The sequence below is a fragment of the Nycticebus coucang genome, chromosome 11 (assembly GCF_027406575.1).
Source record: "Nycticebus coucang isolate mNycCou1 chromosome 11, mNycCou1.pri, whole genome shotgun sequence".
NCBI classification, from domain to species: Eukaryota; Metazoa; Chordata; class Mammalia; order Primates; family Lorisidae; genus Nycticebus; species Nycticebus coucang.
The window spans coordinates 127,713,233-127,727,968 of NC_069790.1; the positions used below are offsets into that span (position 1 = coordinate 127,713,233).

The 14,736-nt window shown below is 45.9% G+C and overlaps 1 protein-coding gene across 2 annotated transcripts in view; it reads right to left on the reverse strand.

Moving 5' to 3' along the window:
• NCAPG2 (non-SMC condensin II complex subunit G2) overlaps positions 1-14,736 on the reverse strand; it is an 83,924-nt gene that overhangs the window by 44,838 nt on the left and 24,350 nt on the right. For both annotated transcript variants that reach the window (XM_053553553.1, XM_053553552.1), the window contains 4 exons: positions 13,149-13,244; positions 12,493-12,618; positions 4,432-4,611; positions 2,150-2,302 (listed from right to left, as the gene is read on the reverse strand). In XM_053553553.1, the coding sequence (XP_053409528.1) occupies positions 2,150-2,302; positions 4,432-4,611; positions 12,493-12,618; positions 13,149-13,244 (555 nt within the window). The remainder of the gene's footprint in view (positions 1-2,149; positions 2,303-4,431; positions 4,612-12,492; positions 12,619-13,148; positions 13,245-14,736) is intronic.

A 14,736-nucleotide genomic window follows, 5' to 3' on the forward strand; every position in this document is an offset into this window, starting at 1 on the left:
CCAGCTGTGACCTCAGCAATCCTCAGCAAACAGAATTATACTCCTAACACAACACTAAAACAAACATTAAAACTAGTTTTATTAGATTGTTAAAAAAAAAACCATCAGGGCGACGCATGTGGCTCAGTGGGTAGGGCACCGGACCCATATACCAAGGGTGGCAGGTTTGAACCCGGCCCTGGCAGTAACAAACAAACAAAAAAAAAAAACCTAGCAATTACAATTGCTGCAACAAAAAAGCCAGGCATTGTGGCAGGCACCTGTAGTCCTAGCTACTCAGGAGGCTGAGGCAAGAGAATCGCTGAAGCCCAGGGGTTGAAGGTTGCTGTGAGCTATGATGCCTCAGCTCTCTACCGAGGGTGACAAAGTGAGACCTTGTCTTTAAAAAAAAGAAAACAACATCAAAATTGCACCAGCAGCTGTTTTATTGAAATTGACATGCAGCTTCTAAAACTTACATGGAAGGCAAAGGATCTAAAATACCCAAAGAGTTTTGGAAGAAAAGGAAGTTGGAGACGTGCACTGTAAGATTGTGGAAGTCATGGGCACAGTAAGCACAGTCCAGACATGGGCCACACACACAGTTGATGATACTCAACAGAAGCATGAAAGAAATGCAAGTGGGTTTAACATCAGGTGTTCATACTACAACATAAATCACTCAAAAAATCTCTGGGTTTTTTTCTAACAGAAAAACTTAGGGCCAGGTGTACTGCACCCGGGAAGACTCAGCACTCAGGGAGGCCAAAGCAGGAAGACCACCTGAGGCAGGAGCTGAGGCTGCAGAGAGCTGTGATGACGCCTCTGCTCTCCAGTCAGGGCAACACAGCAAGACCAGCATGAAAACAAAAACAAAATTCTCTAGATCAAAATGCAGCAGCACAAAGCAACATCTACCATGCAGTGACATGTGTCATCATTCCTGTCCTTAACTTTGGACCCCTCACCTTGGGCACTTACTTGCTACAAAGTAGTTCTCTTCCAGGCACCAGTGACCTGGGTATGAGACATGGGCATGCACATGTGCCCCCAACTCCACGTAGCCAGCAGCTCTCTGCAAACACCCCACATTGTGCCGTGATGCTCATATCATGGAGGTGTTTCTACGCATGCCCCACAAATATCTGCTTTCTTCACCATTTCTCTTACTAACACACAAATGTGTCTATACTCAAGGACATGCCAGGATGCTCCTAAATCCTGTACACATTTTAAAGTAAATTTCTGAGGAATACCTGGAAAGAAAGAACTTCACAGTGGTCCAAGTAGTAACAAATACAAGAACATTATTACCAACATTTTTTTTTTTTTTTTTTTTTTTGTAGAGACAGAGTCTCACTTTATGGCCCTCAGTAGAGTGCCGTGGCCTCACACAGCTCACAGCAACCTCCAACTCCTGGGCTTAAGCGATTCTCTTGCCTCAGCCTCCCGTGTAGCTGGGACTACAGGCGCCCGCCACAACGCCCGGCTATTTTTTGGTTGCAGTTTGTCCGGGGCCGGGTTTGAACCCGTCACCCTTGGTATATGGGGCCGGCGCCTTACCGACTGAGCCACAGGCGCCGCCCTATTACCAACATTTTTACTTCTTTTTTTTTTTTTTTTTTTTTTGTAGAGACAGAGTCTCACTGTACGGCCCTCAGGTAGAGTGCTGTGGTATTACCAACATTTTTAACCAAAAGTTAAATAGACCTAGAGCTAAAACAGATCACTTCAATAATTTATAAAATGCCAAAATGCACATCTATAGTAAGAGAGCCCCTCCCCCTGCCACCAAGTACATGTCTATGATGCCATGAGCCCCTCCTCTTTGCTTCTGTAAAGGGGAAAGAATCATAATTAACAATTTTCCAACCAATAATTCAGTGCTTACTGGGTGCCAGATATTTAAATATTACACAAATAGTTCAATACAAACTTTTCACATGATAAAAATATAATGCAAGGTGGGGTTGTTACATCAATATTTTTACAAAGAAAACACATATTGAAAATATTCCTAGAACATTCAATGAAAAGCACAAAATAAAATATTAAGACACATGCAATTGGTCAAACATAGCCATCTCATGTGAGAACTGCCTTGTTTCCTGAGAAGCAGAGCTGCCAACACGTGCCCCCAACCTGCCCTACCCATCCCTCCACTGCTCACCTTGGCAGCCCGCACAGCCTTGATCTTTAGCAGCATGTCCACGAAGGCCACCCGCACCTTCTCTGAGTTGTCATGGAGACTGTACCCAAGGGTAGGCAGGAGCTGCTCCAGCAGTGGGTGGCTCAGCCTGTTGTCCAGAACCATCGGCAGGCACTATGAGAGACAGGAAGATGAACAGCTCACAGCAAGAACACCTAACAAAGGGTCAGGCATGGAAATGCTCAGCTCCACCTTTACCAGGACTCGTGAGACTAACAGGCCTCCAGAAACAATGTTCTCTCAAACACGCTCCTCTGAGAGCAGACCTCTGACAACCCAGTGCAATTTCAACCACAGAAACAGAGCACCTACTGGCAGTGCCATCTCCAAAGACACCACATCCAAGATTCCATTTTCTACGATTAGAGATAGAGTATCACTGTCACCCAGGTGGGAATGAGATGATGCCGTCAAGCCTTCTACAGCCCGGAACCTGGGCTCCAGCGTCCTCCTGTGTCAGCTGCCCAGTGCTGGGACCACAGGGATAGGCAACGCTCCTAGGCATTTTTATCTTTTTAACAGTGCACGAATGCTCTGTATTTCCTGATGGATACTGACACTGCCCAACAACTCGAGGAGCAGTTCAACCTGCACCCTCAGCCTGACACGTAGTGCCCAGGCTGGCAGGCAGAATTCCTGCCAGCACCAGCCCCAGATCCCACTCCTGCCCCTCCTTCTCTTCCCAGTGATTAGGAGAAAGAATATTTTTATAGATTCTTATTAAAAGTACATACAACATGCCACGAAAGTGTATTTTTATGAATAACATTTTTTTTTTAAATAGCATCCGTTCCTTTTCTTAAGCACTGTGCCCAAGGACAGTCAGAGGTGACTGGCTCACCTGCGCCCTCAACGTCAACACCCATCCACCTTGGTTGAGGCCATCCCCACACTCCACACCCTTGGCTGCCACATTGGGGATCAACATGCAGGAAGAGCCCTGCCCCTCAGCCCAGCCTGAGTCATTTCATGGGCCACATCACAGCAGCATTGGGCACACCCTCATCACAAGCCACAAACAATCTCCACGCCAGAGCCACCTGCCAGGTAGTCTCAGTCTATCACCTGAGTCCGGCCACACAGATACAGCCAGAGCCACAGCCAGAAACCCCAGGCTAAGCCATCATAGGGCAAGGGGCAGGGAGGTCCCTGAGAGTCCTGCCCTCAGGTGACATCTAAAGAACAAGAGGGTCTAGCCGGGCGTTGTAGCGGGCGCCTGTAGTCCCAGCTGCTCGGGAGGCTGAGGCAAGAGAATCACATAAGCCCAAGAGCTGGAGGTTGCTGTGAGCCGTGTGACGCCACGGCACTCTACCGAGGGCAGTAAAGTGAGACTGTCTCTACAAAAAATAAAAAAAAAAAAAGAACAAGAGGGTCCCACCAGAAACAGGGGAGTGGAGGGAATGAGGGTTTGCAATACTGTCCCAACAGACAAGAAACAGCATAGGCTCAAATTCTGCTCAGAGAGCAAAAGAAGAACAGTGAGATACCATGGTAAATTAACCTTGCTAGACATGCTTTGTTGGCATAAGGGACCTGTAAGACACCGCAGGGTGGATTGGGGGTGAGCAGGGGCAGAATATCTGAATAATTCAAGTTATTAAAAGTACATACAACATGCCACGAAAGTGTATCCTTCCCAAACACACAAGGATCTATACAAAGCACTTGGAATAGAACCGCACAGTAAGGGTTTTTAAACACTTACTATCTGTGAAGATAACAAGAGCCTCCTTGAAGAGCCTCCTTGAAGTGGGAAAAGCACCAGCTGAGCATGGTAGTGCAGTGACAGCTAAGTGTGGGGCACACTGAGGCCCGGCCCTGGAGCAGGGCAGGCCTGGCCCCTGCATGTCTTCCAAGATCCCTAGTGACTGGCACCACCAGAGCTGGCACCACTGATGGGGCTGTGCCCTGGCTCACAGCCACACGGTGTCGTTTTGTGCCCACAGACTGTGAGCCAATTCACACACGTGCCATACTTCTCCAAAGCATTGCAGAGACAAAGAGGATAAATCTAATGTGCTGGGACCCTCCCTCTATGTGCTAAAAACTGTTCTTTTAAAGTAGCCATTTTTTTATTGTTGAAAACACTGTCCTTTTGGTTTTTAAAAGCCTCACTTTGGATATACAACAAAAATGTCAATAGTTATCCCTGTGGAATAGGGTTACGGGTGACTTCTACCTTTTCCCTTCTCTTTATTTTCTAACTACGGTAAGTATCGCTTATATACTTTTAAAACTCTCACCTTAAAGACAGAACAACGGACATCTGCTGAACTTGAATCGAGCACCAGCTCCTCCGTCACCTTCTTCAGGAGGTCAATGAGAATGGTTGGAGGCACCATTTCCCAGTACTTGGAGGTTATTTTACAAACACCAAGGATCCCTGTGGAACGGACCATCGGGTAAGGATCTTCTAAAAGGCTCTATAAGTAGGAAGGGAAAAAGGCTTAAAAATCTTAAATCGGTTCCCTTTACATCAATATTTGCTTTATATACTAGCACTTTGGGGATTCACACTTAACAACAGACACTCCTCCATGCTACAGAAGTATCACTGACAAATAGATTTCTGGATCTCAGAGACTCTAAAGAGAACAGCACTGAACACATTGCGCCTCACCCGCTGCCCTACGCAGGGCTTCTGGCACAGCAGGGCCTCAGAGTCAGCTGGCCATGCAGGGAGGGCTGCACACCAGTGACCACGGCAGGCATTTGGACTGGCCGTGGCCCACACACGCCACTCTCAGGAACCCCTAAGTACTATTACTATAATGCACTGATACCACAACAAACTGGTTCTACCTGTAACAAGCTGATTCAGGCCACACTGTCAAGAGGCTGCTAACACAACAAAAAGAGATGCCATGTGTGCCCCCTGGGAGAACACAATGTAGGCAGGAAGTGATTTCACACTACAAACCATAAGAAAAGAGCCTGTTCACCCCTCCACATTTAACTAAAATTTACAGGCAAAAGGCAGAGAAACACACTAAAGGCATCAAAGGAAGGGTTCTGTAAAATTCAGACTCATGGAATAATTTGGCTCCAACAAAACAAAACACAGAAAGACCAGAAAAAGAAAGATGGCTGTAGAGTAAACTCATAAGCAATCAGCCAGTCACAACATGTGGGCCTTAGTTAAATACAGATTCAAACCAAACAGGAAAAAACCATGAATGACTTTAGGAATCGGTGTCCATTTTTTTTTAGCTGTGATAACAGCATGATCATGTCTTTAAAAAGAATCCTTATCTTTTAGCAATACTGCTAAAGTATTCAGAGCTGAAATCACATGAAGTCTCAGATTTGTTCTAAAACAAGGGACGAGATCAGGCCAGGCCTGGGGCAGCAAAGAATGAAACTTGTGGGTGCACAGAGACCCATGACCTCAGTCCTACCCTTCAGTATGCAGAAAACGTTTCATGGTAAAAGTTTAAAGACACAAAGTAGTTTATTATTCCTCTTCAATTAGAAAAAAAGGACTTCAAGAAGGATAAGTATTTACTCCATCTCCTCCCAAAAATCTGACCAAAATGACAAATAAGGCAATAGAGAAAAGTCCTTGTCAATAACAGAAACAAAAAGACTGAGGAACCTGTGTAAGAAAGAAAGCGAGTAAGGGGCAGACCCATGGAGAAAGGTACAGGAACAGCTGCCGTGCTGCCCACAGGAGCCCAGACCTGTCTCCAACCCACCGTCCAAGGGACAGGACAGAAGTCACAGGGCTCCAGGCAGACCCAGGGTGGCAGGGCAGGGCAAACACCTGCCACAGGATGAAGCCTTAGTAATTGCTTCTCAGCAAAATAGAGCCTGCCACGCAGGTCCCAAAACAGGTATTGGGATTGAAGAACAGAAGCGTCAACAGTGACTTGAAACCTCCATGGAGGGACAAAAGGGAGAATGATGCCACCTGGAGGGACAGGCCCACAGACAGAACTAGGGAGCCAGCTCTGTGCAACCCCACAGCCAGCCCTGGATGGAGTCAGGACACTGCAGCATCACACCAACCCTTTATCCAAAGACCAGTCTCCTGAAAAAAAGCAGACAGCAAGGAAAGACGGTGCAAGGAGCAGCTTAGTCCCCCAACTCTGCACCTCTGCCTTTCTCTCTCCTCTCACTAATGACGGACCACAAATTCAACACCTTGATGTCTGAGAGTCAGGAGCGAGTCCTCTGGCCTTCACCACAGCGCTCCTCAGCAGAACAGAACCTGGCCAGATGCCAACTCCAAACAGCTGATCCACCTAAGTTCCCCCAGGAAGAAGCCCAATGCTATGAAGATGCTACAGACTATGGTGCAGCCTGTGGGTGTGGGTCATGTACCCCCAAAGTGCAGGTTCCAGAACCCAGCAGGGGGAGGCCCAACAAGCATAGCCCTGGGGAGGGGGAAGACATTAAACGTGCCGGGGGCCAGGGCAGTGTGTCAGGGTGAACAGGCACCTCAGAAGCAGGCTGGCCCTGCCCCCAGCAACCAGAATAACTTTACAAATCTGAGGACCTATATCTAGAATTTACATGTTTTATACACTTTGTTTTCTGTTAATTATTTTTAATAAAAAGATACTCTGGACAATCACCATATAGCCATATTTGTCTGTGATCACTTTTGTCATCACCAGAAGACAACTCTGCTCATACCTTGTGATGCTGTCACCAGAGACTTATCGCAGCTCTACATCTACAGATGTCATGGGGCCTTCTATCTTCTTAAAAAGGCCTCTATATTCCTCAAGTTTGAGAAACACTGATAGAGCAGAAAGTACCAGGGAATAACCATTGCTCCCACCCAGCAGGCGTCTCCCTCATCAGTCCTCAGGAAAGAGGTTCGGCAATAGGGCCCTGAGAACTCAGCCAACTTCTGCACCCACCCTCCTTAGAGACAGGGTTTCACTCTGTGGCTATGCACAGGCAGCGCCACACACACGTAGCCCTGGGCTCCAACGCTCCCACCTCAGCCTCCTGAAGAGCTGGGACTGCAAGGTGTGGCCACCATCTAGTTTTACTGGGACTCATTCTCTCATTGGTTTGTGTGCTGTCCACAGCTGTATTTGGCCTACAGTGACAGCAGGCTAGCTTTAAATGTGTACCAGCCCTGTCTCTAAAAAAAATTTTTTTAAAACAGAAACGGGCACGGTTATAGTGACACCTATGGTCCCAGCTACTTAGGAGGCCGTGGTAGGAGATCACCAGAGCCCAGGAGTTTAGAGGTTTATGATCACACAAGACCCTGTTCAAAAACAGAAGAGACCAGGCACAGTGGCTCATGCCTGTAATCCCAGCACTCTAGGAAGTCAAGGCAGGAGGACTGCTTGAGCTCAGGAGTTCAAAAGAAGCCTGAGCAAGAGCGAGACCCCATCTCTACTACAAACACAAGAACTAGCCGGAAGTTCAGGTAGGCACCTATGGTCCTAGCTCAGGACACGGAAAGAGGAGGATTGCTTGAGCCCCCAGAAGTTTGAGGTTGCTGTGAGCTAAGCTGATACTATGGCACTCTAGCCAGGGCAACGGAAAGGAAAGAGAGAGAGAGGTAGGGAGAGGGGAGAAGAGAAGAGAAAATCACTTGTTTCCAGACCTTGTTTTTTGGTTAAAATATCCTATTTTTGTTGTTCTTGGTTTTTTTAACCCTGAGTTTTATTGCATTATTTACATTGCATTGTATGATGTCTAGATTTGATGTCATTGCATTTAGAGACCATGAGAAATGTACAGTAACAGAAACACACAACATACAATCTGTGGGTATTTGGAAGCATTTCAGTAGAAGAAAAATTGTGATGTATGTGAAGGAGCACTGATCAGGGAAGTGCTAGCAGAGGAAATGCACATAGGTGCATACACGCACACACGAGCACATACACACACATGCACAGAGGTGCATGCAAGCATACATGCACATGTGAACACATGCACACAATCACAGAGGTGAGCACATGCACACACACATGCACAGATGTATACACAAGCATGCATGCACAGATGTGTACACAAGCACACACATGAGCACATGCACGCACACATGCACACAGGTGCACGCAAGCACACATGTACATGTGAGAACATATGCACGCACACACGAGCACATACACACACATGCACAGAGGTGCATACAAGCATACGTGCACATGTGAACACATATGCACACAATCACAGATGTGAGCACATGCACAGATGTATATACAAGCATGCATGCACAGATGTGTACACAAGCGCACACACGTGAGCACATGCACACACACATGCACACAGGTGCACACAAGCACACATGTACATGTGAGAACATATGCACACACACACGAGCACATACACACACATGCACAGAGGTGCATACAAGCATACATGCACATGTGAACACATATGCACACAATCACAGATGTGAGCACATGCACACACACATGCACAGATGTGTACACAAGCACACACGTGAGCACATGCACGCACACATGCACACAGGTGCACGCAAGCACACATGTACATGTGAGAACATATGCACACACACCATGTGCACACAAGCACACACGTGTGAACACATATGCACCCACACAGAGCATTCAGCATGAACATCACAAATCCAGGACACATACAGCCCTGGCTAAGGGTTTCCACAGGGAGCTCCTTGGACCTATGGGCCTTCCTCGGAAGGGACCCTGCAGCAGCTTGTATGGGGAATGCTGGGTCAATGGAAGCAAAAGACTCACTCCATCAAATGTTTCTCCCTCCCTGGTTCATGACAATCTCTAAGTTTCTCTCATTTCATTAGTGCTGACTCGTTGGTACACAGCACACACCCTCTGTCCAACCATGTCCACCTGGCCTTCAGGTTGCAGGGCGGGGGGGGCGGGGCTAAGGTACATATTCTTCCCTATCCTTCCTCGGGGCTTGTGGACTGGCTACTCCACTGTTGAGCCTTCAGGATACTAATTCAGCAATCTCTAAGGAATGCCTGGTCTGAAGCCATAGCCATGACAACCATGATGTGGTGTTGAGCCTGGCCATCTCTGTGGTTCTGTCCCTCTCAAGGTGACCTTCTGGGGGCTGCTTCAGGGGCTCCCTCAGGCACCCCTATCCCAGAGCCTGGGGCTTCATTTAAAGGGTGAGTCTGTGTTGAACAGGTGCTGAGAATGCTCCCCTACCCTCCCCTGCCCCCGAGCTGCAAACAGTGTTCTGCCAGACAAACTAAATACCAGAGCTGTTCAGGGGTATTTCTGTCACTAAAATGACCCAAATGGGCTGGGCCCAATGGCCTGTAAATCCAGGTGGGAGGATCCCTTGAGCTCGGGAGTTCCAAACCAGCCCAAGCAAGAGGGAAAACGCCATCCCTACTAAAAATAGAAGAGAGTTTCAGTTGCTGCGAGGTAGGCTAACACCACAGTACTCTAGCCTGGGTAGCGGAGAGAGCCTCTGCCTTAAAAAAAAGAGAAACACTCCCAATTGTTTCAGAAACTCTTGATGCTAGATGACAAGGCGATATATTCTGACAAGCCCAGAGAAAAGTAATTTTGAACATAAAATTCTTTTCCTGGCCAAATACAAATTAAGAGTGAAGGGAAAGTAAAGGATAATTCAGGGAGTCAAACACTCAGAAACACCTGCCTCCCCACCACTCACATCATCCTGCAGTGAAGTAGAACTGATCTTCTAGCTCAGAATTTGGGCCAGTGAAGATCAATTCCCCGTTCACTTTATCCCCAAAAGTGATTCATAGGATGTACTGCTTATACATGAACCTTTTCCTATTAAATTTTCATCCTAGGTGGCACCTATGGCTCAGTGGGTAGGGCGCCAGCCCCATATACCAAGGGTGGTAGGTTCAAACCTGGCCCTGGCCAAACTGCAACAAAAAAATAGCCAGGCATCGTGGCGGGCGCCTATAGTCCCAGCTACTTGGGAGGCTAAGGCAAGAGAATCGCCTAAGCCCAGGAGTTGAAAGTTGCTATGAGCTGTGACACCACAGCACTCTACTGAGGGCGATAAAGTGAGACTCTGTCTCTAAAAATAAATAAATAAATAAATAAATATTCATCCTAAATGTGAACTTAGGAGATGAAATTTTGTTACTATTTTATTTTTTAATTCCTTGGAGACAGTCTCACTTTGTCACACCTTGGTAGTGTTGTGTAGTCATAGCTCACAGCAACCTCAAACTCTTGGACTCAAGTGATTCTCTTGCCTCAAACTCCCTAGTAGCTGGGACCAAAGGCGCCTGCCACAAGGCCCAGCTATTTTTAGGGATGAGGTCTTGCTCTGGCTCAGGTTGGTCTTGAACCTGTGAGCTCAGGCCATCCACATGCCTTGGCCTCCCAGAGCGCTAGGATTACAGGTGTGAGCCACCACACCCAGCCTTTTATTGTTTTAAATTAAAATACAGCATTTTAAAACTGTTTAGACAGTAACATCTCATTTCTCTGAAACTGTGTTGACTAAGTTTTGCTACAGGAAAATATAAATCTATCTCCAAGAAGAAATACTTAACATTTAGAAAACACCACCAGGGTTTTCTACAATCTATCATTTTTTTAATTTTGGAGGAATGGTTTAGAATCTAACATTTCTTGTTCGGAAAAAAAAAAATTACACAACTGACTTCAATAGTTCTTTTAGTTTTGTCCTTCCTTTACATTCAAATAAAACAGATTTAATTATTTTTATCTTTTAAAAGGTTAGAAAAACAAAGAAAACCCTGTAATGGTCAATCTACATATATATGGCTTAGTGTTCTGACACTAAGCTCATGGTGTGAGCTCCTTTGATTCTGGCAAGGATGTGGTTTCTCTTTTGTCTTTGATATTAATTTGTCATTCCTAAACGTAATATATTTTTAACTGTAAAATAATTCTTTCACAGGTCCTGCCTCTTAGGCCTATTAATTAGCTTGTACCTATCACACAACTGTTGCTTGTTATCTTAGAAACATTTTTATTTATATGACACTTCTACATTTCCTCATAAAAATTCAATTAATGTAACTTGAAGAATTAAATGGAAGAGAAATCTAAGCAGCAGGAAGTCCAAGCTATACTTCCCGCTAATTAGCCAATATCTTGATATTTATGTAGAGCAGCTGACTCCCCCTACCCTCAGGCTGGAAACTCAGTGTATCCTAGTACAGGGTGCCCAGGGTCACCACAGCAGATGGTCTTCCCACCTCAGGAGCTACTCCTTCCCAAGGACAGAGCGGCCACCGGTGCCTCTTCTAGGGACTGAGTCCTAATTACAGTCTTATGCAAGATTATTCCAGTATGAAAGAAGCACCAGGAAGAGCAGTTACAGGCCCTGGCGAGACCATACCCACGAGGTGCAGACCCCACAGGGGAGCTGAAATAGCTCCCATGTTATACGTACCCACACCCAGTGCGGAAGGCCAAGCACCCACTCAACAAGCCTGCACTCTGGTGCCCCTGGGAGGGGTGTGTGGGCACACACCCAATAGAAGCAAACCTTGAAGCACTACAGGCAAAAACACAGTGGGTCACAATTTTATACACTTAGAAGAGCAAAAGTTGTCACTTTTTTCACTAAAATCTACCAAAATCTAATCTTACTTTGTTCAGCAATATTTGTTCCCATGAACTTGCCCCCCCCAAAGGAATTTTAGACGAACGCACATGTGGATGAGGCAAGATAGCAAGGCGTGGATGGCTGCTCACTCCAGGGGCACACGCAACTGAGAAGGTCCATAAGTCAGAAAACAAAGGGGCTCTGTTAGGAGCACTACAGGTAACATCATGATGGACTTTTGCTACCCCTGCTTCCTAAAGTTTTATTCAGCCAGGACAGCTGCCTGTGAGGGAACAAGGATGGCAGGGCAGCACTATCAGCGGAGTGGACAACCTAATAAATGTCACATCTTGACGTCTTCTCATCTCCTCTGAAAACCCAATGCACAGGCATTATCTGTGGGCCCCAAGAGCTTTATGGGAGGCAGCATCACAATCCTAATCACAGATAAAGACACGAAGAGATAAGGGAGTTTATACTCAAACACAGGGTCCTGGCACCACAGCATGAGCTCTGCCCACTAGGTGACACCACCTCTCCACTGGGGATACAGTAAGACCACACACAAAATCTCTAATCCACGCGAGGTGATAATTAAACATCCAGAAAGTGACTAAAAGGAAGAGAAAAGGACAGCACAGGGCCATGTGGCTGCGGAGGGTCCCAGGGAGAGAACAGTTGCTCTCAGAATGGTGGCTGAGGTCTGGAGAGCTGCTCGTGGGGCAGGGTGTGACACAGCTGTGAGGGCAGGAGACACAAGCCCTAGACGGAGCTAGGGCCCACAAAAGCTGACCACATGTAATACGTACATAGAGTTCTTCAAACTGTCTCTGAATTTCATTGTCCATCTCAATAGCATGAAGGTTTGGGTCCCTAATGGGAAATGCTTCAACAAACAATAATGCAGCATTTGATCGAACTTCAGAGTTTCTGGCCTATAATAATAAAAGAGTACTTCAGAATCCCAGAGAGTTAACATTCAAAGACTTAAGCCCAGTGTTCCCAACGTAATACTTTCATTATCTCAGTACAGACTTATTTACAAAGTGTTACAATTGTAACACTTAAATTGACCAAACTTTGTAAGGTCTTTCTTAAACTAAGCAGAACTTACTTCAATACCAATAGATAACTTGAAGAAAAAAAAAATCAGTTTCCTCCCTTTGAAGCCCCTTTGTGTCACCACTTCTCCTGACAGAGGATTGGGGCTGGCCTTGAAGCCCAACCATTCCCTCCACAGCACAGCCACTTCAAAGCACCTGTGTAGTCTGCACTAAACTAACCCAAATCGCTAGTTAAGTAAACCCAAGAATGGTTTTTGATAAAAGAAAAACACACTTTTTCAAAATTCCACAAAGCACTCAGTTCTAAGTCTTATTTCTACTACTCAATCACAAGTATGGATTAGAGTCGCCAAATTCATATGTATGATTAGCACAGTTCACCCAGGAGAAAGCAAAGGCACCTTCAGTCCTCTCCAGAGGATGGGTTTGTATAGCCGACACAGCATTTCTTCCACTCCCTGACGTACTTTCTTCTGATGGTGGAAGTAACTGAGCACCTGGGGGCCAAAAAAAAAAAAAGGAGGAAGAAAAGAAAGGCAGTGTTGAAACACTGTTCTGAAATGAAGGACACCCACATGCCACAGACAATTTCCCCAACAAGAGCAACTGTGAGGGGAAATTGACACTCTACCGGGCTCAACACCCAAAAGAAATCTAAGGCTCAAATAAAAATCAATGACCCTGAGCTACAAAATAGTCTGGGTCTGGTTTCTACTGTCTGCCAACAGCCACACACGCTCCAAGACAGCCACTGAACCTCTGACCTTCAGGGTGACGTGGAAAGGGGTGTGGAGGCATCTGCCTGAGGGGTCCAAAGGCTCGGACTGAACCTCTTTATCAGCAACCTGACAGCACTGCTGTGTCTCAACCAGCAGGGAGGAGGAGCCATCACCAGTGACCACTCACTGCACAAGCTCAGCCTCTCAGAGCTCAAGTACCTCCAGAGCCTCCACTCCTTTCTTCCACCCCAGCCAGACCTGTCCTAAAATTCTTTACAGATGCTTGTCCCCAACAACCAACTTTGCCTGACTTCTTTAACTCACACTTCTTGCAGCTAAAATTTATTAAGTGAAAAAATTTAAAAAAAAAAAGTAAACAGGCTATGAAACAACAGGAATAGGAACAGCCAGCAGAAGCTTGTGCCTGTGACCTCAGGCAGGAGGATAACGCAAGTCCCAGCTACAGGGCTACAGTTGTGCTGCAGCCAGCCTGCGGAGACAAGACACACACCAGCCTCCCTCTTCAGGGATCTGCTTGTGTCAATTACACCCTAAAAGAACTACAGGTGGAGATTATTAGTTCTAATTACTAATTATATTTTGGAGTTTTTAATTTAATGATGTTGACCTCAGGCTATAGTTTATTTTTTGTGCACAACATACCAACCATATCAAGTTTTGGTATCAATGGTATACTCCATAAAAGATTTTCTAAACAGATTTTTTTCTTTTTTTTTTTTTGAGACAGAGCCTCAAGCTGTCACCCGGGGTAGAGTGCCGTGGCATCACAGCTCACAGCAACCTACAACTCCTGGGCTCAAGCGATTCTCCTGCCTCCACCTCCCAAGTAGCTGGAACTACAGGCACCGGCCACAATGCCCAGCTATTTTTTTGTTGTGGTCATCATTGTTGTTTTGCGGGCCTGGGCTGGATTCAAACCCGCCAGCTCAGGTGTATGTGGCTGGTGCCTTAGCTACTTGAGCCACAGGCACTGAGCCTCTAAACAGATTTATTAAGATAACATCCATATGGCATAAAATTCATTCTTTTAAAGTGTACAATTCCATGGCCTCTACCATCTTCAGACTTGTGTAACCATTACTACTATATAATTCTAGAACATCTTTATCAAACATATCAGGATTTCTCCCTTCAAATGATGTCTGAAGAAATGCATGAAAGTTTCTTTCAGCATATCAATAAGATGATGTATCAGATAAATTTTTATCAAATAAAAACAATGTAAGAAACTCTGATGTGCTATACACAA